This window comes from Pezoporus occidentalis, unplaced genomic scaffold, assembly GCF_034315485.1.
Source record: "Pezoporus occidentalis ecotype Australia unplaced genomic scaffold, CSIRO_AGI_Poc_V1 ctg34, whole genome shotgun sequence".
In the NCBI taxonomy this organism is placed as follows: domain Eukaryota; kingdom Metazoa; phylum Chordata; class Aves; order Psittaciformes; family Psittacidae; genus Pezoporus; species Pezoporus occidentalis.
This window is the reverse complement of record NW_026915376.1, coordinates 5825336-5848986: the sequence shown is the minus strand read 5'-3', so window position 1 is coordinate 5848986 and position 23651 is coordinate 5825336. Positions and strand designations below refer to the sequence as shown.

The window sequence follows — 23651 nt, the reverse complement described above, 5'->3', positions numbered from 1 at the left end:
GCTCCATTGAACTAATTAAGCTAGGTTGTTAAATTAATAATGGGCTGCCCTTCTGTCTGCATTAATGGCACTTAGCAAGTCAGTGTGTGTGTGGATGCTTATCTCATGAAGGAGAAAGCTCCTGTCAGTGAATTAGAGTAATCCATTAGAAAAGTTAATGTGACTTGATTAGTGTTGATATCTGAAAAAGCTGGTACACATGAACAGATAGCTGCAGCTGTAGGAAGTAAGCAACAACATTCCAAACCACTGAGCCACTTCATCTTTTTCAGTTCTCTTGCTGATGGAGTGACATACCCAAGATTCCTAATGTTTTGAAAGTTCTCAAGAACTGAAAAAATACTCCCTTATGCTTGGTGATAACTGGCTGAGAGTAGAATGCAAAGATTCTTCTGTATCATAAATAATAAAATATAATGAAAAGATTATAGCTGGGATAAAGGGTTTCAAAATGGTTAAAAGTGAAAATATATAAAGAACAAGAGGTTTTCTTCTTGAGAGAAATACATGTGGGCTTCTTTGTATTACAGACATTACCATTATGATTTAGCATGAAACCAAGTTAAAATAATCACAAGTTTTTGAAGTTATCTTAATGCTGCCTCCTAAAAGTTGATGAGCAGTTCCAGAATGTCAGTTACTGAGAATGAAGCATGAGAGATCTATCAGCAGCACTGGACATTTTTGATTAATCATTTACTTAGCTGCAGCAAAAGGGAAGAAAGACTTGACTCATGCTTGCAAGACTACAAGCATTTTTTTTCCCCCTCATATGTAGTACAGAAGGCATGAAGTGACTTAAGAGACACAGAGAAGAGGTTTTTGAGCTCTCCATGCCCTCCCTGCCCTCCCAACCACTGCCTGAGGCGCCAAAGATTGGCCTTCGTGAACTGTTCAGGACCTCTACAAGCATTAACAGTAGGGAACAGATTGTCCAGATGGTTTGTTAAATAAACTGTCTAGTCAATGGAGCTGTTTGTTTAAAACCGATATACTGAAGTCATCTAAGACTTTATTGATCCAAATTTGTTTAGGCATTTGTCTGCAGTGTAACACTCATTTACAGATGAGATGGCTGTAGTGCTCTTAGTCTTCAAAGGCATGACTCACAGCACGCTTTTACATGTCTCTTAACAACACAGGGCAATACAGGTACCATGACACAGCCATAAGATAGCTATTTGTTTGCACAACAGCAGATACATATTAAACCTAGTAAATTTTTAATATTAGCTGAGAGCATGTGAATCACTTGCAAAAGTGGTATTAAGCTCAGGTGTAACTATTAGTTTGATGAATGATGCATGCAGAACATAACATGTGGAATTACCCAGCAGTTCTTGGAGGAACTGTTTTCATGAACAGTAGTACAAGAGAAAGGAAAAAAATTCAAAATAATGTCTTGTGCAGGCTATCTTAAAACATTTTGGACTGTTATTTCAAAATCAAATTTCCATAAATAAAGAGAAAAATGTCATTCATTGTGTCACTTTTTGCAAAGTTGCAAGGCTAAAAGTAAGTTATTTTGTAACTGAGCATAAAATAGGCATTTGAAAAATTATTTGGCTGGAAAAAAAAAACCACAATTTTTTTCCACATTAAGATAACTTAAGAACACCCAAATTGATTTTTATTAGACTTCTCATATTAACTTCAGAGCTGACACATGTGTGAGATATTCAGCCCTAAAGGTCACTTCTGAGAAAGCTGTAAGTAACTGGAAATGGCACTGCAGGATGAAACGATGTCTCATGGCTAATCATTACTGCTGCAGAGTGATAAATATTTCACTCCTGAGGCTAAGAGCCAGCTCCGGTAAATACATTTCTATTTCTTGGCTGTACTAATAACTGAAAGATGACGTGACAGAGCTGGTTTTCCTGATTTTAATTTTTTGTTTAAAGAGAAAGTGGGATGAACTGGCATGGTTTTAGCAGACACCCGTGCCAAGGGACACTGGAGAGGCCCCTATGCCAGCATTGGAGGAAGCCCACCACACACTCCTCCACAGCCAGCAGCAGGTGCCCAAGGCAAGCCGTGGCCCCTCTCACACCACTGAGCATGGGCCTGCCGGCATACCCAGCACATGTGGGTGCCCTTCACTTTTTCCTCCTTCTCCTCCTCCATGCCAACCCTGCCCAGGCTGCTCAGCACAGCTCTAAAACGACCACTCCAGTACCCAGCACAAACCCTGCTGGTCACGCTGGTTGCTAATGCTTCGTTCTTCTTCTCCAGGTTCTGGTCATCCCATGCTTCCTTCTATCCTTTCCCTTTTCATTTTGGTGTCAACATTAGTCATTAAGGTTTAAATATGAAACACAAAAAGACAAACCACAAAAGGGGAAGGCCTTTGGTGATGTACAGTTTTTTTTCCAGAGCTAACCGGCTGGCTCCAGTACCAATTCACAAAAGGAAAGGCAGAGCATTGCCTGTTGCCTGTGGGTCCCTATACGGGAGTTTCGGCCCCGGGAGCGCCCACGGTTCCGGGTCAGGCGTTCCCCCCCGGGTTTCCACCCGACTCAGACCCACTTTGGGTCCGCCCCGGAGCGGCGTTGCTGGGCCCCACCCTCGAGCGGAGCTGCCTCACGGCTCCTGCGCAGGCGTGGGCGGCCATGTCTGCCACCGTGGAGCGGCGCCTGGCTGAGTTTCGGGCCGCCCGCGGCAGCGCCACCGCCTCATCGCGCCCAGCGGAGCCGCCGGGAAAGGCTACGGATCCGGAGGCCGCCGAGGGACAGCGGGAGGCCACCGCGGCGGGCCCGGGCGGCGGCCGTCAGGTGAGCGCTGACATGGGTGGAGAAGGGGAGGAGAGGGGCGGGGCTGCGTGGCGTCGTGTCGGTGCCTGACGCAGCCTTTCGCTGCCGCCTCTACAGGCCCCTCCCGGCGAGGCGGCGGCTCCGGTGTCGGGGAGGTTGCTGCTGGTGCTGAAGGTGCTGCTGTGGGCGGTGCTGCTGGCGTTGTTCGTGGAGCTGGAGCTGGGGCTGCCCTACTTCGTCCTCTCCCTGCTCTACTGGATGTACGTCGGCACCCGCGGCCCCGACGAGCGGCGGCAGGGAGAGCTGAGCGCATACTCCGTCTTTAACCCCGGCTGCGTCCCCATCCGCGGGACGCTGACCGTCGAGCAGCTGGAGCGGGAGCTGTATTACCGGCCAGCCGCCGGGAGGTAGTAACTGGCGCGGCTGCCGGGGACCCGCACTACCTCCACTCCCCGTACCACGGACCTCAGGAAGTGGGGGGAAGCGCTGTGAAAAACGCCGCTTGTGCCTTTCTCCTGCGGGGTTTCCCCAGGCCCGGGCCGGTCCCGAATAAAGCCGTAGCAAAATGTGCGCTTCTGTCTCGTTCCCAGGGGGAGCTGAGGCTGGGCAGCCGGCAGCAAACCCCCCTCGTCCCCGGGGTTGTGCTGGTGGTGCAGCGATAGGCACGGTCTTTTCACAGCAGTGAGTCATCTGGTGAATTTCAGCTACTGGTGATCTTTGCCACTGGTACGGGAAGGCTGGTATTTGAGGGCACCTTCAGAGGAATAGATAACTGCTTTTCTTCCCAGCACTAGCAAGAATGCTCTTTCTGAAGAACAGACATGAAACACTATCTGTATACCTGAAATTGGATGATGCTTCTGTTTGCACTCATGTCTTTCATCTAAAACAAACATCTGATTTTAATGCAAGTTCCCTGTTTGCTTTATGTTAACAACTTTTATCATAGAATCATAGAATAGTTAGGGCTGGAAAGGACCTTAAGATCATCTAGCTCCAACTCCCTGCCATGGGCAGGGACACCTCACACTAAACCGTGTCACTCAAGGCTTTGTCCAGCCTGGCCTTTAACACCATCAGGGATGGAGCATTCACAGCTTCCTCGGACAACCCATTCCAGTGCCTTACATTTATAATGTACGAAAAAAAGACATTATTATTCCTGGCATGTAATAAAATACAGGAGTTTAACCATCATTTTTGAAGAAACTTGGGATAAGTGTGCAGCGAATGTGGAAATGCAAGAGGCCCTCAGATGGAAGGGGATTTGCTCTGTCATTGGATACAGTCCTTTTAACAGAGCACAGCTGATGGTGCTTCTTAGTACCATCCCACGTGTAAAGTGTATGATCCACTGGTATTTTTTTAATACATATTTTATTAAATCATTAAGTCATAGTGAAGAGCAGCTAGTAGAACTTGTGCCTCTGAGGACTGAGCTGAGTCAAAAATTGGTCTTTCAAATCCTGTTTCCTTATGACTTTTCTTATGTCACAGTTACACACAGTTGACTTACCACTGGGGAAACTAAGGAAAAGTTGTTTTGAATTTAATATGACTGGAAAGAGAATAATAGATTAAAGCACAGGTAATACGTTTAACACTGCCAAGCATCTCTCAGTAGCTTTTCACAGCACTCTCTTAGCTTCTGCATTGGTCTGATGTATAAATTCCAAATGTTGCTACTTAAAGCTGAGCACAGAATTTTGGGATTTGCACATACTTTGCCATCCTTTGGTTGAAAAAAACTTCAAAAGTTCTCACTATTCCTACCAATTCCTTCTGACTCTTTACAAATAAAATGCTGCATTTTGGTTTTGATTAACACAGCCCCTGCAGATTCAAAAGCCTCTTTGGACATACAGTTGCAAATACAGAGCTTTGTTTCCTTAGAAGAACCAAGACTGTGAGTCTTTCCATTCTTAAAAAGTATTCTAATTGCAGAGTAAGTAGTAATCAGGTGATACTTAAATACATGACTGACAGAATTTTTTGAGTTGAAACTTTATTCACAAGGATAAAAATAAACATTAGCGTAGTGTTTAAGGGGAGTTGATACTCTGACATCTTATACAGTTTGATTCTGTGAGTGCTCTTCAAAACCAGGAAATACATGCAAATAAATATTAAATACAAGGTGATATTCATGAAATTATAAAATTATAGCAGCAATGCTGGAAGTTTTAATTTGCTGTAAACTCTAGTTATGTCCACATGAATTTGTAGACCCTTCTATTTAATGCTTCATGAAACAAGTTACAACAATAAATGAGCATGAAGCTGAAAGGCGCAAGAAATGAAAATTCACACAGTTCATCTGCTCCAGTGCTTTGTGTTAGGTTTGCTTATTTCATGATACTCAAATCACATTATAAATCCTGAAATGGAGACAGCTTGTAAAACAACAAAGGCTTGCAAGAGGTTTTATTGAAGTAGGTAGATAAAGTATGATGGAGAAATTGGTATTTAGGCCTTGCTGGAAGTACCCAAGTTCTCAAAATTAATTTTGCTTTGGTGGCAATTACTCTGAGTCGTTCCCTCCCTTGGAGGGGATTTAAAAAGGTTTGAAGGCATGGGAGCTTAATCAGAGAGGTAGGGGGTGGGAAACCACTACTACCCTCTGCTTGGCTAAGGTCTCACTTCATCATCTTATATTTCTCTTGTATTCTAACAAGGTGGAATTTTGACTGGTGCTCGAGCTCTTCTTGTGGGCCCAAAGCCCTCTATTCTTAAGTGTCTGGGAGGGAGAAGAGCTTAGTAACACAAAAGCACATCAAACTGTTGAAACAATCTTGTGACAGCAGCTAAGTACAGGTTTGGTACCATGTGCGTAAATATTCTCTATTCCTATGTCAGTCCTCTTTCATTTGTTATGTGTACTTTTTCCAGCATAGTAGTGAGTTAAAACACTTCCGTAGCTTCCTGTCATAGCAAACTATCATCTTGCTAACTGTTGTACAAGTAGCAGAAACTTTTTTCCAGGTTTGCACACAACTAAGCAGGACCCTGGAAAACTAGCACCTACTCTTAAATATTCATGAGTGAAATTATTCCCTCCCGTGTGCATTATCATACAACTGTAAATTTCATCTGTCATCATGCTGCCTTTTCACCTACTAGTGATTAACTTTACCAGGCTTCTATTCAAAGCACTCAAGGGCAGATGTTAAATAGAAACATCAAGCATAATCTTTATATACAGGAAGTTAATTAAGTTGTAGTACAGCAGTTAACATACACATGTGGTGCTCAGGTATTGTGTTGTATTGATGGTCACACAACATAGAAGCTGGTTACTCAATTTACAGAAGAACCTGAGGTGCTTCATTCCAAGGTCAGCTCTGCAGCCAGAATTGGGAATGGAAGGCCTGGAAGTGGCTCAGGTTGAAGCCAGCGTGCTAAAAGTCCATAAGACAGCCTGAGGACTGTGGTGGATTTCTATAAGCATGTCTGATACACACACACACACACACACACACACACACACACACCCTGGAGCTCAATTACAAGCATCACAGAAGAAGGTAACACATCCTTGCTAATTCAATTCTAACCTGACGATTGCAAAACTAATCCACCCTGTTGGCAATCTGGATTCTAATACAATGATTAAATAATCCTATGCAAAGCAATCTACCTTCAGGCAGGAAAGATACTGAATTACACCCCAGAATATCCAGTTCACTTTTTTGGCAACAAGGGCTGTGAACACAAGTGCAAAGAGAGACTTGGAAATATGTAGGGTTTTTGGTTAGTTGGTTGTTTTTTTTGGTTGGGTTTTTTTTTTTTTCTTTTGGTTTGGTTTGTTTTTTGTTTTGTTTTTTTTTTTTTAACTCTGCTTAATAGTCTTAACTGCTGTACCATGGAAGTTACTTACTACAAGAAATGTATGGATGGTGATGTGCTCAGAGCTAGTCTTTGGCACCTTGCCTCTCTGCTGTAAAAGGAGCCCGAATAACAGCCGAGTAAAGATCTATAAAACTTGCTGTTAAGTGATGCAAAGGAGCACATCCTGCTTGTAAAGGTGGCGCTGGTTTTCCCCAGCAACTCTTGTTAATATCATGGGGGGGGGGGGGGGGCTAGGTTAGATACATTCACTGCCAGAGCCCTAGCAGTTTTAAGCAAACAGACAAAAGCCCGTTGAGTTTAGGATGGGGGGGGGGGGGCATTTTCTGAATCCCGCTGATGGCAGGCAGGCTGGAGAGGAGGAAGAGAAGCAGGAGGGCAGCCCAGCCCAGCATGGGCAGGCGGGCAACGGGAGCTGTCCGTCGTGCTGAACCCGCATCCGTCACACCAGTCCAGGTCCAGCGCAGCCTCCGGCAGGTATCACCCGTCTGGAGAAAAACAACAAGGCTGGAGGAGAAAGAAAAGCAAGCCTACACAGTGGAATACCGCATCTTTTCCAAGTAGCTGAATTCTGCTAAGAGCAGCTGTGACCACAAGCTGACTTCTGTGTGCTTGCACCCACAAAAAACAGCGTGTAGCTTAGAAAATGTCCTCTCGAACCACAAGTCACTCTCCTGTCCCTGCTCACACCTGTGTGCCAGGTCTTTTACAGAGAGCCCATGTAAAAACAAGAGCTGTGCATTCAGGGGCTATTTCCACCCATGTGAATAGAGACAATGGACACTTATTAATAGCAGAAGAGGTCCCTACCACATAGTTGGTTTGGTTTATTTATTTTCCAGTGATGCTTAAAAAGATAATTCAGAAATGTATGCCATGCTACCTGCTGTACTGAGAGACCTTCACAATGCTGTTCTTCATCTACCGAGAAAACAGGTAAGCATCATCTTCAACTTTAGCTTTGGGAAACTTACTACAAAACTGATTCTTCCCCTAACACACAAGTTGTGTCCCACTGAGTATTGTGGTAGGGCTTTTTTGTTTGTGTTCTTTTTTTTTTTGTTTGTTTGGTTTGGGTTTGGGGGGGGGGGGGGTGTGTGTTTGTTTGTTTGTTTGTTTTTCTGTCCAAAAAATGGTGCTACACCTTATCCTAACCCATAAAAGTCTAAATGTACTTTTTGGCAATAATCATACTCTATTCTTGTAATTTAACCAATCACTCAGCTTGCCCACTCAACAGTAATAAGCCATTGACCCCATGCTTTGAGACTGGATCAATGCTATGCTTAAGAGTTTTGGACACCTGGAGGCCTTATGTGCAAACAGAAAGATCTCTTTTAACTTACTTTAGACATGATCAATTTTTCCTCTGATGTGTTGATTACATTAGCAGATTGCTTTCCCTAAAAACCTTTGTCCAACAGCCTGCAGGCAATAAGCAGCATATACTTAAGTTTCTTGCTGGAGATGGCATACGTAAGCCACTTGCTTGGATAATGGTTTTCAGTTATATTACACAGTCCATTGTTCTCAGTCTCATTCACCTGCAGAAATCTTAGCTGAACGTGGCATGACATGTGGCAGCGTAGACAGTACTGCCTACCGTGCCTCCACTACTGATGCTGTTGGCTGGACACTTAAGAGGTTTCATACTGCTGTCTCTCTGGACATACAGATGTTCCAATCTCCAGCGCTCCCAGCTTTTCCGAAACTCCATCTGAACCTAACAGAAACAAATAAGGAAACTAAAGGAATGAATACAGGACTTCAGATCTTTAAATGACTCAAAAAAAAAAAAAAAGCAGTGAGATGAAAATAAAGATACCATACTACTGAAAAAAGCTGGCAATGCTTCAAACCTGCAATATTATTGCTTCAAATTATCCAATTATCTCATTAGTCCATTATAGGGTATTTCATGTTTAAAACAATGACAGCATTCACTTTTACTTGTAGAAATAAAGCTCTTTTATGCACCAGGAAATCTTACCTTCATTATTTTATTCTAAATTGTATTCAGCTGCAATACTGAATGTACTCTATGCCCTACCAGTACTAACAATTAAGTTGACTGCTTATCAGCCAGGAAATGACTGAAAAGACCAGATTCCTGCTCAGTACTGTCACTACAGGTATTCTTAAGGGTTCTGTTTTAACTTTTGGTTTGATTTAAACAGTATTAAGTCTTAGATTATTTTTGTTCTTTGAATATATACAGAGGCTTGTATTCTATAAAAAATTAAAGATTTATTCAGAATTGAAAAACCAACAATCAAGCACATTAAAGACTGTACTTTTCCCCTCATTTTTAAATAGCACTTACAATATCTTGTTCTAGATATCAGCTTTTTTAAAAGCTACAGAATATGCTCATCCAGTCACAAGTTCTGGGTTAAACTGTGTAACCTCTGTACTCATTTGGAAGTTTATCCAGGGTCTTGCACCTGCTAAACAAGAACAGAATTTAGGTCTTCCTGTTCCGTGGGCAAAGTTCTTGCTATTTGACTGAAGTAAGAATCTCCATTAGCTTTTAACATATTAAGGCAGTGGACATAAAATGGAACCTTTTTTTTTTACTCCAGGGAAAGGCAGGAGTACAACTACAGTAATCAATTCATTATAGTATGTACTTTAGTCTGGAAGTAAGTTCACTACAAGAGGGCCTGTAAAGTGAGCCTTCTCTGCAGCGTTCCTTTCTGTTTCCTTGTAGGGTCTGTTACTGACCATCAAGAGACTAAATGGGTTGATGGGTGTTTCAGCACAGGCTTGTCATCATATCCAGGTTCCTGAAACCTTTATTCTCAGAGGGGAAACCTCCTAGAGAACCGGCTGCGGTATGTCTGTCTACTCTGTTTGTTCATTGTGAAATAGTGAACCTGGAAGGCCACCCTAAAAAAGGAGCAGAACCTTACACACTCTATTGGCTTCCCTTGGTGGTTACTTCTAGCAGTAGAAGCTCTGGACTACAGCCCTTGTCCTGAATAATGTCTTGGTGGGAAACAGCTGCACCTCTGCATTTTTGACAATGGAATCTGTTTCTCCGGTATCACAACCAAATGGGACAGAAGGGAAGATGCCGAGATAGACCCTTGTATTTTACCATAACTCAGGGCTTTCGTGTCAAAAGCTGCACAAAGACACCAGAAAAAGAGAGTGTGTCTGGGATAGCTTGGCACAGAAGAACGACGGACAACAGTGCGACAAAAACGTAAACACTGAAATGCAGGGACCGTACTATCTGCAGGAGAAGAACTGACTGTATTACCACCCCAATACTTGATACCTTTTTAGGCCATGGAAAGTAGTTGGTTTAGTAGTCAGCACTGTGAAAAAAACAGTGTAGACATTTACAGGCAGATCCTGAAAGCAAGTATAAACATACTTGCTGACTAAGTCAATAAGCAATAGAAATAGGTATCTTAGAATCAGTCAAAGGGAGGAAATGAGTCTTCAATCTGGCTGGAATGACAGGCTGTATCCTAGAACTACGATATAAATAGCCTGCAATGCTGAGATGAAGTGAATGGGAAGACCTGAGCAAAAGACTATAGGAATGAATCTGTCTTAGGAATTGATCTGAATAACAGAATATTAGTTTTCTCTCTAGAGGATAGGAAAAAGGTAAAGAGCAGCTCTGCAGTCTGTGTTGAATTGAGTTTTGTCTTAGACTGTGAATGACCGAGGGAATAAGTTAAGAATTATTTTCTGAAGAGGCAATTCTTGAACACAGAAGTAGATCTACAGATCTTTCAGCAAAATAATTAGCCTAGTAACTTCCAGGAGTGGGTTAGAGGCCCCAGAAATAAGCTCTGCAGGGAAAAGGGAACCATGAACAAGGCTCTCACAAGAAAGGGGAAGGAAAATTTTTATATAGTGTATTTTGAAAGAGAAAGGGAAGAGGTATGAGAACTCGGAAAAGATGGTCAAGGAGCTTAAAGACACAGAAGACTTCTCACAGAGAGCAGCTGATTGAGCTTAATGCAGCTAGTGGGCAAGGGTGTTGGGAGTATGGCAATGAATCCATACTCCAATTACAAAAAAAAACAACCAAAACCAAACAAAACTTCAGCAGAAAAACTCATCATAGTGAAAGGAAAGTAGGTCTGAAATGGGATAGAATGGAGGTGGTGGAGGAGTTCAATGGATGGTCAGTATAGAGAATGAAAAGAAATTAAAAGAAAAAGAGAAGATTGGGCAGTAATTAAAAAAAAAAAAAATAAATCAGAAGTCCTGGAGTCAGCACAGATTCTTTAAAGTAGAAGAGTGAAGTGTATTTCCATTGCAATAGGAAGACTACAAAGAATGAAACCTGAACCAGGTTAAGCTAATTCATGTGGAAAGAGGCAGCGGTTTAGAATATATCTTACAGAAAGCAACTCTAATTGCAGAAAAACTGGTCATATTAAGGCCATCTTATTTTGCAGATAACATTGGTGATCAGACTGACAATCTGATGAGATGCTGCTATTGGCAGTATCAGTGAAAATCCTAGAATCTTTCCAGTGAAATATGACTAAAATATGAACATACTTTAATGTTTTTGCATAAGCAGATACTAGAAAAGTATATTAATATAAATTCTAACTTTATTTCTACCCTTGATCTAGCACCAGAACTTGTAAAAATCTTTCATTCTGTATGGTTAAGGAAAAAAAAAAGTAAGTCACAGACAAAAATAAAAACAGACCATATTGCAAACAAGGGTAGTCTTCAGGTACATATAGTCTGTCAGAAGAAAAACAGTTTCTCATTTAGCTTAGAAAAATTTCTCATATAGTTTAGGAAAGAAATAGAAGAGCCTTGACATAATCAAACTCTTTACATGGATTTATTTTATGGATGCTGATGACTGGACTTGACAAAATCCTCCTCCTTTCTTTTAGCAAGGGTTGGAAAAAGCAAAAATAATTAATCTTAGACTGTCTGTCAGCCTTTTGTGAAGCTGAGCTAACACTAACACTGTGGTTAGATTTTATGAATTACTACAAAGACAAAAGAACTATAGCAACAAAAGATTTGGAGGACCTCTTAGAAATGTAGGTAGGCTACTTCACAGTAAGTTCCCTCAAATGAAACAAGCCTATTTGTTTCAGGGTTTGTAATAAAGTTTGGGCTATGATGTAATTTTGCCCTTGTATCACATGGAGGAAATGACTGATTGGGCATTACTCATGAGAGGCCTGGCTGCAGTTGCATAGGGAATGTATGAGCAAAGGCCAGAGTGATCAAAAGAAATACATGATGCACCAGCAGACGGTGCTGCGTTTCAGGATTAAAGTACACCTGTAAAGCTGTACAAGGAATTTGAAACAAATATTCTCCTAATCACGCTTGGGCGGAGCCTGCTGCTACGCACCTCTGACTTTCATAAGCAGTACGATTAACACATCAACTTAAACAAAATCTTACCCACAAACTACAGAAGTGAGCAGTCTCCTGAAGGGCTTAATTTAGGATGCCCACTGCTTTTCTGTTGACTTCAGCCTGGCCATAATGACACGAGTAGAATATTATTCCATTGATTCAAATTCCTTGGTGAGGCTCATCTCTCAACAGGTGACTGAATTACCGTGCCATGTTCAGTAGACTTAGTAGAGTAGATTTAGCATGAGTGTAAAACACATTGATGTGCAGTAAACTTACTAATGTACTGTCAAATTAGTAGTGTTTGCTTGCCTTGCAAACCTGGCTGCTGAATGAAGAATAATAATAATCACTTGCAAGGGAACATGAGAGATTCCTGCAGTAGTAAATCAGAAAAACACTCTTTCCCTCAACAGGGCTGGGATTCAGCAGAAGCCATAGAAGATGATACTCGCAATCAATTAACTCAAAGCCCTAGCTGAATTTCTTCTGGACGTGCGGGTGAGCTCACCACTCCATGAAGTTCGGTTTGAATGAGAGAGCAGTGATGTCTTCAAGTAGCTGGGCCACAAGAAAGATCAGACAGAACCAAATTGTACAGGCATTAGTCAAGATGACTCCCCCACCTCATCAGTCTTGTCTGAGCTGAGTTCTCAGAATAAAACTGGCTCTACTTCCACATTCCCCAAAACAAGTAAGTAAGAAGGACTATGACACAGATTAAGAAAAGCAGCTATAATTCTTAATAAAATAAAAGCTTCAGCAGTGCAAACTACACAATTGTGAGCAAGACAATTTGCAAGATTTCATGTCTACAAATAGTGGCCCTAAATTATACTGCCTGAATTCTTTCCATAAACATTTGTCTGAGGAGTTATCCTGTGTAGCTGTACAGAGGTGGGTTTGTAAAACAAATGAAAGTCCTGAACAAGGCTAATTTAGGCAGTTCAAGATCATTTTCAGTTTTCTTTCCCTACAGTGGATGCTGATAAGGCAAACTGAACACCTAGTGTGTCTTACCTCATTATTGATGAAACAGTAGAGAATTGCAACCATCAGCCCCTGAAATCAACAAAAAACAGAACAGCAGTGAGCAGTGCAATTCCATCACTTTGCCAAACAAACTTGCAGAGGGCTAGAAGCTCCACAATGGCATGTCTCATAGAAGACTGAAGGATGGAGACAATCTCTGGTCCCTGCCAGCTCTGATGGCAGATGAGAGATTTGACAGAACTATGTCTCAAAGTGCACAATACTGGGAGGAAGATGTTAATGTTTCTTCAACCAGTTATTTTTTTCTAAAGATACCTTTCCCCTTCTTTTTCCTTACCTGGTTTCAAGTTATAAACACTTTGTAAGTGAATAATTCATGGTGATCTTAAATACAGTTTTGTGCTTAATAAAAGGGAATGAGTGGGTGAGCAGAGAAACTAGAACAATGATTGCTTTAGACAAGGCGACTCTTGAAATGGCCTTACCTAAGGCAATAGCTACAAAAAAAAAAAAAAAAAAAAACAGTAAACCTACATCCTCCTCATATGCAGTTACAGCTGTAGATAGTTACCTCTTACAGCACAGATTTTCCAGGGAGTATCAAAAACACTAGAGAAAGCACAAAATCTGCTTTCAGCAATGCCATTATACAATTACAGGAAATCACAGACAATTTCATTATTGCCTTGAGGTGTCCCATAGGAAGTAGATATTAATACGTGGATAGGAATACCAATTTGTTGTGGTCAATTTAAGAACATTGAGACACAAGAGTACATGACACTAACATGTAAGTTGGCTATTAAAAATTAGTCCTCATATTTTCCCTCCCACTGTCATAATCCTGTAATATCCAGCACTAAATTGAGAAATATAAAGAACAGGGAACATGCAATGAATGAGAGAGAAAGCAGGTCCCCAAAGAGCAGTTAAAAAATATCTTATGTATATGGGCATGATGCTGCTACCTGGAAAGAAGCAAAGGAGAGTTCAGTGAAAAGCTTCACAAAGCGCAGCATCCCTCTGGCATGCTCATCAGTAATAAAAGCAAAGATGACTTCATGGGTCCCCAGCAGCGGGATCAGAGTCAATGTAGACTTGGCCAGCCTAAAATCACAAAGAAAGAAAAAAAATGATGCCACTGAGTAGATCACTGTTGATCCCAATCACTGGGAGTCACAGTTTCTGCATTCTACTTCTGACACACTGTCAACGCTGGTAAGTCACTGCACCACTTTGTGTTGCAGGGTCCTCCTCAAAAGGTGGCAGGAAAAAAAAAGAAAAAAAAATAATCCCTCAAAATAACCTTAGTGGGTTATTATATAACCCTTAGTTAGGGTTGCAAAGGACCTTAGGATCATCTAGTTCCAACCCCCCCTGCCATGGGCAGGGACACCTCACACTAAACCATGTCACCCAAGGCTTTGTCCAACCTGGGCTTGAACACTACCAGGGATGGAGCAATCATAACTTTCTTGGGCAGCCCATTCCAGTGCCTCACTACCCTCACAGTAAAGAACTTTCTCCTTATATCCAATCTAAACTTCCCTTGTTTAAGTTTGAACCCGTTACCCCTTGTCCTATCACTACAGTCTCTAATGAAGAGTCCCTCCCCAGCATCCCTATAGGCCCCCTTCAGATACTGGAAGCTTGCTATGAGGCCTCCGTGCAGCCTTCTCTTCTCCAGGCTGAACAGCACCAACTTTCTCAGCCTGTCTTCATACGGGAGGTGCTCCAGTCCCCGGGCATCCTCGTGGCCCTCCTCTGGACTTGTTCCAACAGTTCCATGTCCTTTTCATGTTGAGGACACCAGAACTGCACACAAAACTCCAGGTGAGGTCTCACGAGAGCAGAGCAGAGGGGCAGGATCACCCCCTCCAACCTGCTGGTCACTCTCCTTTTGATGCAGCCCAGGATACGGTTGGCTTTCTGGGCTGCGAGCACACACTGAAGCCGGCTCATGTTAAGTTTCTCATCAACCAATACCCCTAAGTCCTTCTCCACAGGGCTGCTCTGAATCTCTTCTCTGCCCAACCTGTAGCTGTGCCTGGAAAATCTTTCAAATGCAGGAGGCCACATGCTTTCTTGTACTTGAGATGCCTTCTTGTGTATCCTTTTCCCAATTTGTAAGCAGGAAAGATGACCAAAACCTACCTTATTGATGGCCTGAAAGATAAAATCTATTAATAATCGGAATATTAAAAAAAAATTTGTAGCAAAGGGAGGAGTACTTGCTGTTCCTTCGCACCTCTGTGGTGTGTTAAATCTTTAGGACACTGTAACAAACCGTAACTGCAGAACACTTTGTAAAAGCAGTTAAACTGTCTTAAAGTGAGTGATAACTCCATGATTTAAATGGCAAGTTCAAAGACACAGCTAGGAAAGGAAAAATGACAAACCAACCTGAAATAAAACATTTCTCACTTGAGAGAGCAATGCTAAGGGATACAACCACAGGAAAACATTCATGAGAATGGTCCTTAACTCTCTTTTGATAGACATACATGCTAGCCACCCAACAGGATAATGAAAGCATCCCTGGGTCTTCCATTAAGTTGCTTTCTCCTCAGTCAGTGCCCATTCTGTACTGCTGTATGGGGTTACTACATACCAGGTGTAAGACTCAGACTGATCAGACTGGGAGAAGAGATGTGCGATTTTGAGCACTCCTCTGGGTGGTGTGAGTCAAGGTCCCTATTCATAGCCTCAGGCTTTGGTGCAAGAGAGGTGGGGGCACTGCTGGCTTCTGGTGTCTTTATAGCCAACTGCCCACTCTCACTGCTGCCACAGTGCCTCCTCTTGTTCCATCCACTGGCTTGCCAATGTCTTTGATACACAAGGACTAAAGGATAGTGAATCAAAGCAACTATTGAAATTCAACAGTTTACATGCACAGGTAAGCAGAAATGCAGATCTATAGCGGAGCTAGACAAATCACTGCATTTGGGATAGTAAACTTGTTTAAATGAGCAGCTTACCAGCAACTCCTGCGATAGAGGCTCTGCTCCACCACCACCTGCCTGAGATAGAGGTAGAAGCAGAAGCCTGCTGCTGAATTGGTTCTGGAGACACCTCCAGAACCGCCAGTGAGTTGTGCAGGTGCACAGCAATCCCCTGGTTTATTTAATGCATGCCATTTACTCTAGATGGGATACTTGGAGAACTCTGCCTTAAACAGGAAACCATGCAAAGTCTATGAAAAGACTTCCTAGGTAATTAAGACCTCCCTAAAGAAAATATTTTCCCTGAACAAGGCAAGAAGTTTCTTCACAATTCTTTCCTTCTATAAGGAAAAGGGACTTGCTACCATACTGAACAGTGAGCACTCTCTGTCAAATGAATGGGCAACAGGAGAGAGGTGAAGGAAAGACTAGCCTGAGAGCAGAACTTGTTTCTCCTTTCTATACATAAACGTATCTTAGCTTAGCGTCTTTCTAGGGCACCCAGACTTGTCCTTGCTTAAAATAACACATTCGAGCATAGCAGTTCAGTCTTCTCTCCACCAAAACTCTTTTCCAGTGTTTTTTGAGCATAAAAAGAGGAGGGGAAGGGGAATTCTGATACAGCAATCTCTGACTACTGGTCTTGTTATTGTCAGAAGCTTACCAATGACTTTCTCCAAAGCTTCTGGCTATAACCACCGTCTTCTGGACAGACCACCAAGACTATACTCTTCATCAGTGAAGGCTTTGTGCTTGGTAAATCCTTTCTAATAAAGATTTTTGAACATGCAACATGAAGAAATCAATGAACACACACCTCTGAGAAATGGCTCACCTGCATTAGACCTTCCTGCTGCCTGCAGAAGTCAAGAGGGCACAGAAGAAAGCCCTCCCTGTACATTTACAGTCAGACTTGTAAATGGTTTCAGGCCATCAGAAATGGAAAATCCCCCCCTTCCACCACTGCAAATTTTACCCTGGCATATAAAGACCACATAGTAAAAAATCCGCCAAAGAACAGGCATGAAAGCAGTGCCCTTTACTCTGTTTTAAGGTCTAAAGTGCATTAGGATTTCCAAAATTTCACGAGGTAAAGAAGGTAGGTAACATACAAAGGCAACTCTATTCTCTGATAAGAATGTACTAAAATACACGCATGTCCAGCTTAGAAGACTGCAGCATTGAAATACCCAACTTTAAGTCAACCAGCAGTAAAGTCCAGCAACCACAGCATGTAGCTCCAAACTGGTTAATTCAATAGCTAATTAGTTATTTCTATATTATTTTTGAGACTGCAATACAAAAGTGTTCTGAAAGATTCAGAAATGAGGGATGTGACCATGAATCTCAGCAAGGTGATTAAAAACCAGGAAGGATACGGATTAACATGGTGAAGCCTACAAAATAAAAATTGATCATTTCTCTGATAACCTTGATATCTCTCTTGAAACATTCTATGCATTCAAGATTGAAAGTTTGTCCCAATAACAACTGGCAAGAAGAACAAAGAGTAACGCTCAAAATTACCCAGCCTGCTCTTCACTGAAGAGAAAGCCTCAATTTCTATAAAACAGTAATAATAATATAACACTCATATTAGTTTTTTCAAATTGGAATAGGATAGAATAGTTTGTTTCATTTGGAAGGGACCAACAACAATCATCTAGTCCAACTGTCTGAGTAATTCAAGGCTGACAAAAAGTTAAAGCACGTTATCAAGAGTATTGTCCATATGCCTCTTTAAATATTGACAGGCCTGGGGCATTGACCCAGTCTTGAGGAAGACTGTTCCAGTGTTTGACCACCTTCTTGGTAAAAGAATGCTTCAAAATGTCCAGTTTAAACTTCCCGACAGAACTTTGAGGCATTCCCACAGTGCCTATCACTGAATACCTGTGAGAAGAGATTAGCACCTTCCTCTCCACTTGCCCTCCTCAGGAAGCTGTAGAGGACAATGAGATCTCCTTTCAGCCTCATTTTTTCTGAACTAGGTAATTCCAAAGACCTCAGCCACTCCCACAGGACATTCCTGCCAGCCCTTTCACAAGCTTTGTTGCCCTTCTCTGAACACATCCAAGGACATTCACATCCACTATTTGCATATACTACAAGTCTTAGAAAAAAAAACTCTGCTTAATAAGTATTCACCCAGTATTATGGAAGATTGTAAAGTGACAAACTTGGCAATCAAGCCTTCTGTTTAGAACACCTGCCCTGGCTTCACCAGCACCCTTTCCTGGGGACTGACTGTCCAAGCAGCCATACAAATGTGTGACATCACACCTGCACACCACTCAAGAGCTGTGATCTTTAACCACTTCTGCCAATTCACTCCTTTCATGTACCTCTTTGTCTACCATTTGTCTTCCATTTTGATGGGCACAAAAAAATGTCAGACAATATTTGACATACCTGCATTTTATGTCAGTTTTGCACATCAAATTAGCTTGTAGTTTGGAGATGATGATGCATATCACTCTGATAAAAATCAGGAAATTTACCTGGAAAAATGAAAGAAGGATTTATATTAACATCAAGAAACATGTTCAAAAAAGCTGTTTTGTGGATGCACGTGTAGGTCCCTGTGTATCCTACTATGCTGCAGCTGCAGAATTTGCTACAGAACTCAACTCCTTGCCAAGGTATTATGCTCTGAAGATACCCTCTGCGAATGCACAAGTCACCTTTGAAAACATAGGCAGTTCACTAAACAAAGCAGGGGATCTCACCTATATCTCTGGGGAGTGAGATACAGTAAAGGTGTCTCTGTCCCATTTGCCTTGTCTGGAGGTCTGAGACTGACACAGTATTGTGGCTGCAGAGTATGGCATTTCTCCATAATGCCACAATTTGTTGCTCTTCTGTAGCCCAGTACCTGGAATGTTATCTTCTTCCTCCCTGAATTACCTGCCATAGCTTCCTGTACATGGGGAAGTTAACTGGATTGCTGCATCATGCTGTTTTGTTATCATGTGCTGCCACTACAACATGTGTTGTGGCCAAATTAAAGAAACAAAATGCTAGTTGAGAATTCCAGTGACAGAAACCAGTTTGGTTTCATAAAATCACATTTCTGAATTAAAATGTGAATATCCTCAGAGGTTACTATGAGCCTTTGGACATACACAACAGCCATGTACACATCTGCTCTTTGTGCTCTTTTCTCATGGAAATCTGCCAGCTTGATGCATGTGCTCCATACTCACCCCAATGGCGATGAGAATGGGCAGCCTGATGATCAACCAGTAATTCATGTTATAATTTCTGGTCCAGCACCTAGGAAGGTGTCAAAAAAAAAGGAGACAGGAAGAAGAAGTTTCAGAACATTGCTAAAATCTCCCACTTTTCATTCTGTCACAGCAAGGCAGATGGAGAACAATACTGAGGACTAGATACCAGGGAAGCACATCATGCTGACATGGAAACAGATGCAGTTGCTTCTAAGAAGCAGTGAAGGCTTTGTATTACTGAAGCTATCATAATCCAGCTGGATACTAGTCATGAGCCTTTCTTGTCCACTAATGGCTATGAATTATCATCCATTAATTGTGAAGATTTACTCCACTAAAATCAAGGTTAGATTTGTCATGTGGCTGAAAGGAACCCGAAATGGGGGGAACCTGTTTGAGACAGACCTTTCCTGCGTGGTTCCTATTCTCCTCTTCCAGCATTATCGTTTACTACTTTTCAGTCTCCACTGCCAAGACATCTTATTTAACTGTTTGTTATTACATTATCCCATACCTACCATCACTTCTCTTATATCAATACTTAAATCAGTCATCTATTTTATTTGCCCTTATTTTCAAAAAGGATCTACTAATTTCACCCAGGAGAAAGCAATTAAGGCAGCATACTCCAGTTCCTTCACAGTGTATCTACAGGTTTCAGGCCCAAATGGAGTTTTAAATGTTATAAGCAAGTAAAATCAAAGATAGGAACAATAGTTCCCAACTTTTGTTGGCCAGCTGAGCCCTCTGCCAAGTAACTAACATGCTGCATGCTTCATTATCCCTGTAAGTCTCATTTCAGCTTTTTAGATTCTTGCATTGTTGAGCAATATTGGAGAACAATCACAAGCAAAGTAATGCCTCAAAGACACAGCTTGGGATCACTGGTTCAAAGTGAACTTTACACTGGGGGGTTTATACATCTAGTTCTTTAAGGTCCCTCCTTGGCCACAGCCTGCCCCCCTGACTGTACGATGGGCCTAGGTGTTGGGGCAGTGTTCACACACCATTTCACTTGCTGCTGCAGCCACAATATTCTTAATATTTTTATGAAATAACTTTGTTAGCTTCTTGCCATATTGGTCAGTTATTACTCAAAAAGCTAGCATCTTACATCAGTAAAGCTAGCAAGTTTCTGAGCTACAGTCTATAAAACATAAAACTATGCAACAGCACTACAGAAAACGTAAATTCCTTCACAAAACAAGTTTTTCTTCATCTCCAAATCTCATCTTCCAAAACATAAATATGCTCAATTTTCCTTTAGGTTTCTTAACAGGACTATGAAACTTCAGCTTGGGTGATGTTTGTGGAGAGCAAACCTTCTGCAGCCTTATAATGGGACAGTCAACTTGAAAGAAACTAGCAAACCAGGCCACACATGGTAGGGATCCATGTGCTCACATCCTAGAGAGGAAAGCGAAGCAACTTGGCAACGGCAATTCCATATTCCCTGGCAGACACTTCAAGCCTGAGAAGGGTTCAGGATTTCATTTTTCCTTTTAATTTCAGTTTAATGCATGTAACAAACATATTATTGCAAACAGTAGCTCCAGAAGTTCAATTGTATTTTAAATACTGGAGAAAAAGGTGTATGTACTGTGTACAGTCAGCATACCTGAACTGGGATCTGAGTAACAGAAGAACTTCTTAAGTGGTACACGTGACTGGGAGCCAGCTTCATGGAGCCTTTTAATTAATTTTATTTGAACCCCTCAAGACAGGCAGGATAATAGGCATGGCTGGAAGTGAAGTTCTAATTTTCTCACTAGCTGCAGCGGAAGCAGAGGCAATTTTAACATTTCCTGATAATGACGGAGGCTGAGAAATGATTCTTTACATTAACTCTGCTACATTTCTGTGTGTATTAATTTGCTTCCTGTGGCACAGAGCAGTTTTAGCTTTTATATTTACATAAATAAATGCAATAAAAATGCCATTACAGCCCAATTAAAGTGTCATGGCTATGAAAGTGTCCAGAAAATGAAACTGATAGATCTGTACATGATTTCTTGGCCATTTGTGCTTTCTGGGATTGATACACTGATAAATCTATCAACATCTATTGTGTTTGGGATCTAGCCCTGCAGTTTGCTCAGCACTACTCAAAAGATGCTTGGCAACTAATAGCCTCAGAGCTGTGAATGGAAAATTGGTCCAGTAAAATAAATGCTACTGGGAAGTTTCTGCCTTTGCTTACCAACCTGGTATTCTTTTTCTAAAAATGAAACCACTGAATTTTTACCTTGAAAAGTTACAGCTGAATGGCTCATTTTTTCTAAAAGGACTGTAGGCTCTCTTGCTCCCATAATTAAATGCAGATAGAAATAAAGATGTGTAAGTATCAGCTCTTTAGGCACAGCCCAATAACTAAGAAGCACAGCTTGCCTTTCATTTTACCTTTAATGGAGACAAAGTTTTTTTCAACAGCTTACTTTTTAACACACCAACTGCTTTCTAAAGGAGTTTACACTTGCACATACACATAAGGAAAGAAGGAGCCAGCCTGCTAATGAGTCTTGCAGGCTTCAGTCCTTCATTCAAATAGCTGCGTTCACAGGACTGCCTCAGATTCCCAGCCCTGACCACATTTACTTCCAGTTATTTCTCATAGCCAGGGAAGCAGGTAACTCACAAATGAAATTTACAGCCTGCTGCACGTCCCTGGTGACAGCGCTATAGCAAACAGCATGAAAGATATCCCTGGCTGCTCAAGCAAATGCCTGCCCAAAGGCACAGAAATCTTGCCTTTCAGAGAAGCTGCTGCATGTGGTTGTTTATTGCTGTATTTTACAAATATTTATACAAGATTTAGAAAATTCAATAAGGTGCAAAATTGCCCCTTTTAAGGTCCGCTGAAGGCAGTGAGTGACAGTTTTCCTTAATAGAAAACATAAATCAGATCTGAGCACCGCATAATGTAGGAGGCTCAGCATGAGTGCCTTGAATACATTTTCTACATCAGTGGGAAGACCATGGAACACTGCCTGTTCAGAGGCTGCATGTTCTCTATACCTATTCTGATAGTTTCAACAAAACTTGCACTACATGAGTAGGGCCACAATCTTGCTATAGAGTATTATCAAGTCAACCTTGAAAAGGAAAATCAGAAAATCCTACCATTGCTTAAGCAAGGAAAGGCAGTTTTGAATTAATGGGTTCAGCATTATGAAAGGCACTGAAAAAAAACAAACAGTTCTTAATACAAACAACAGAAAACAATCTGGAGCTGGCTCTGAATTTTCACATTGCAGCATGTCTCCCACAATGATTGCATTGAGAGAGGAAGGGAAAAAGGACCCACCCCACACCTTACCCAAAAAAAACCAAAATAAAAGCAATCCTCTACAAAAGTGCTGGCTGGGTTATTTGGAAACTGATTAAGAGGAAGACCCAATAAGTAGTACATTTAAAATAAAAAGGAAGTAGCATAAAGTTATTTATTTCATTACAAAGAAAGTTACCCAAATATTTCCGGGCAGTCACAATCACTGAGAAGAGGAAACTACTCTCCTTCCTTTTGGGTTTTTTTTGGTTGTTGTTTTGGGTTTTTTGTTTGTTTTGTTTTTTCTTTTTTGGTTGGTTGGTTATTTGGGGTTTTTGCTTGTTTTTTTAAACTGCAACAAACTACAATGCTATTTGGTATATAAAGCATTTATAAAGGCAAACTTTCAGATTAGCCAGTATGGATGACAAGTATTTTGTGTTTTGCAGCAGTCATGTGTATGGTATAGTTGACTTTAGCAAGATTAACTTAAGCAGACAGAGAATGTGCCTTTATTTTAAGAAGATCTAAATAATGGAAGCTTCAACAAGAACAAGCAATCATATCTCTGCTGCTAGGCATAAGCTAACCACTATAAATCACAGGCAGAATCCTGTGGGAGGTTTTTGCCTTCCTCTGAAGCATAACTGTAAAGGCTACTGCCAAAGGCACAGTATGAGAAGTGGTCTTGGTTGGGTACAATGACTTCTACTGTTGATACTGTAACTACAGAAAAACAAAACATACCTTTCCTTGACCTGCAAAAAGATAGATTCATTCAGACATGCAGAAAATTCTGATCAGAAACAAACATATGCTCCTTTCTGAAATGTTATGCAAGACCTTCAGACAAAACAGAAGCAATTATGTGAGGTTTCAGCACACTGCCAAAGCAAACCACACCAAACAGAAAGCGAACAACAACCTGCTGATGCACACATACAGCACAAATGAGACATCTAGAAAAATCAGAACTAAACCAACCCCTCATCTTCATAAAGGTACTTGACAGTTCCCCAGAGGATAACAAACAGCATTGGCACACCTGGGAAAAGAGGAGACAAGGTTGACACTGCCATTAAGAGACAGGTAAAAGGACAGAGGAGGACAACCCCTCTCTACCCCCCACAATAATGAGCAACAGGGCAGGGTTGCAGCTCCTACCCGTTGATGGCCGTCAATGGTGGGAGAAGGAATCTAACCTGCAAGTAACTAATGCATATAACTCATTTGGCCTGGACCCCCACCTAACTCCTAA

At 41.5% G+C, this 23651-nt stretch overlaps 2 protein-coding genes and 1 long non-coding RNA gene across 7 annotated transcripts in view; 2 read left to right on the top strand and 1 right to left on the bottom strand.

Annotated features, from left to right (window-relative positions):
- Positions 1 to 2577: 2577 nt before the first annotated feature.
- SAYSD1 (SAYSVFN motif domain containing 1) lies at positions 2578 to 3659 on the top strand. Its single transcript, XM_062629691.1, has 2 exons — positions 2578 to 2774; positions 2871 to 3659. Exons 1-2 carry the CDS (start codon positions 2613 to 2615, stop codon positions 3162 to 3164), a joined length of 456 nt encoding a protein of 151 aa, XP_062485675.1. The 5' UTR covers positions 2578 to 2612; the 3' UTR covers positions 3165 to 3659.
- A 3032-nt stretch (positions 3660 to 6691) lies between these two features.
- Positions 6692 to 23651, bottom strand: part of GLP1R (glucagon like peptide 1 receptor) — an 85676-nt gene continuing 68716 nt past the window's right edge. For 2 of the 3 annotated variants that reach the window (XM_062629689.1, XM_062629690.1), the window contains exons 8-13: positions 23378 to 23438; positions 19105 to 19174; positions 18311 to 18399; positions 13925 to 14063; positions 12984 to 13025; positions 7688 to 8322 (exon numbers count right to left, since the gene is read on the bottom strand). In XM_062629689.1, the coding sequence (XP_062485673.1) occupies positions 8155 to 8322; positions 12984 to 13025; positions 13925 to 14063; positions 18311 to 18399; positions 19105 to 19174; positions 23378 to 23438 (569 nt within the window). In that variant the 3' untranslated portion in view covers positions 7688 to 8154. Of the gene's footprint in view, positions 7088 to 7687; positions 8323 to 12983; positions 13026 to 13924; positions 14064 to 18310; positions 18400 to 19104; positions 19175 to 23377; positions 23439 to 23651 lie in introns of those variants that run through there. The other variant, XM_062629688.1, reaches the window with a different exon arrangement.
- LOC134169268 (uncharacterized) lies at positions 7079 to 13331 on the top strand. Of its 3 annotated transcripts, XR_009966838.1 has the most exons (4): positions 7079 to 7535; positions 9310 to 9433; positions 12380 to 12464; positions 12943 to 13331. It is a non-coding gene; the product is annotated as an uncharacterized LOC134169268 (long non-coding RNA). The 3 variants fall into 3 exon arrangements; XR_009966837.1 differs by having other exon boundaries at positions 12380 to 13331; XR_009966836.1 differs by having other exon boundaries at positions 9310 to 13331.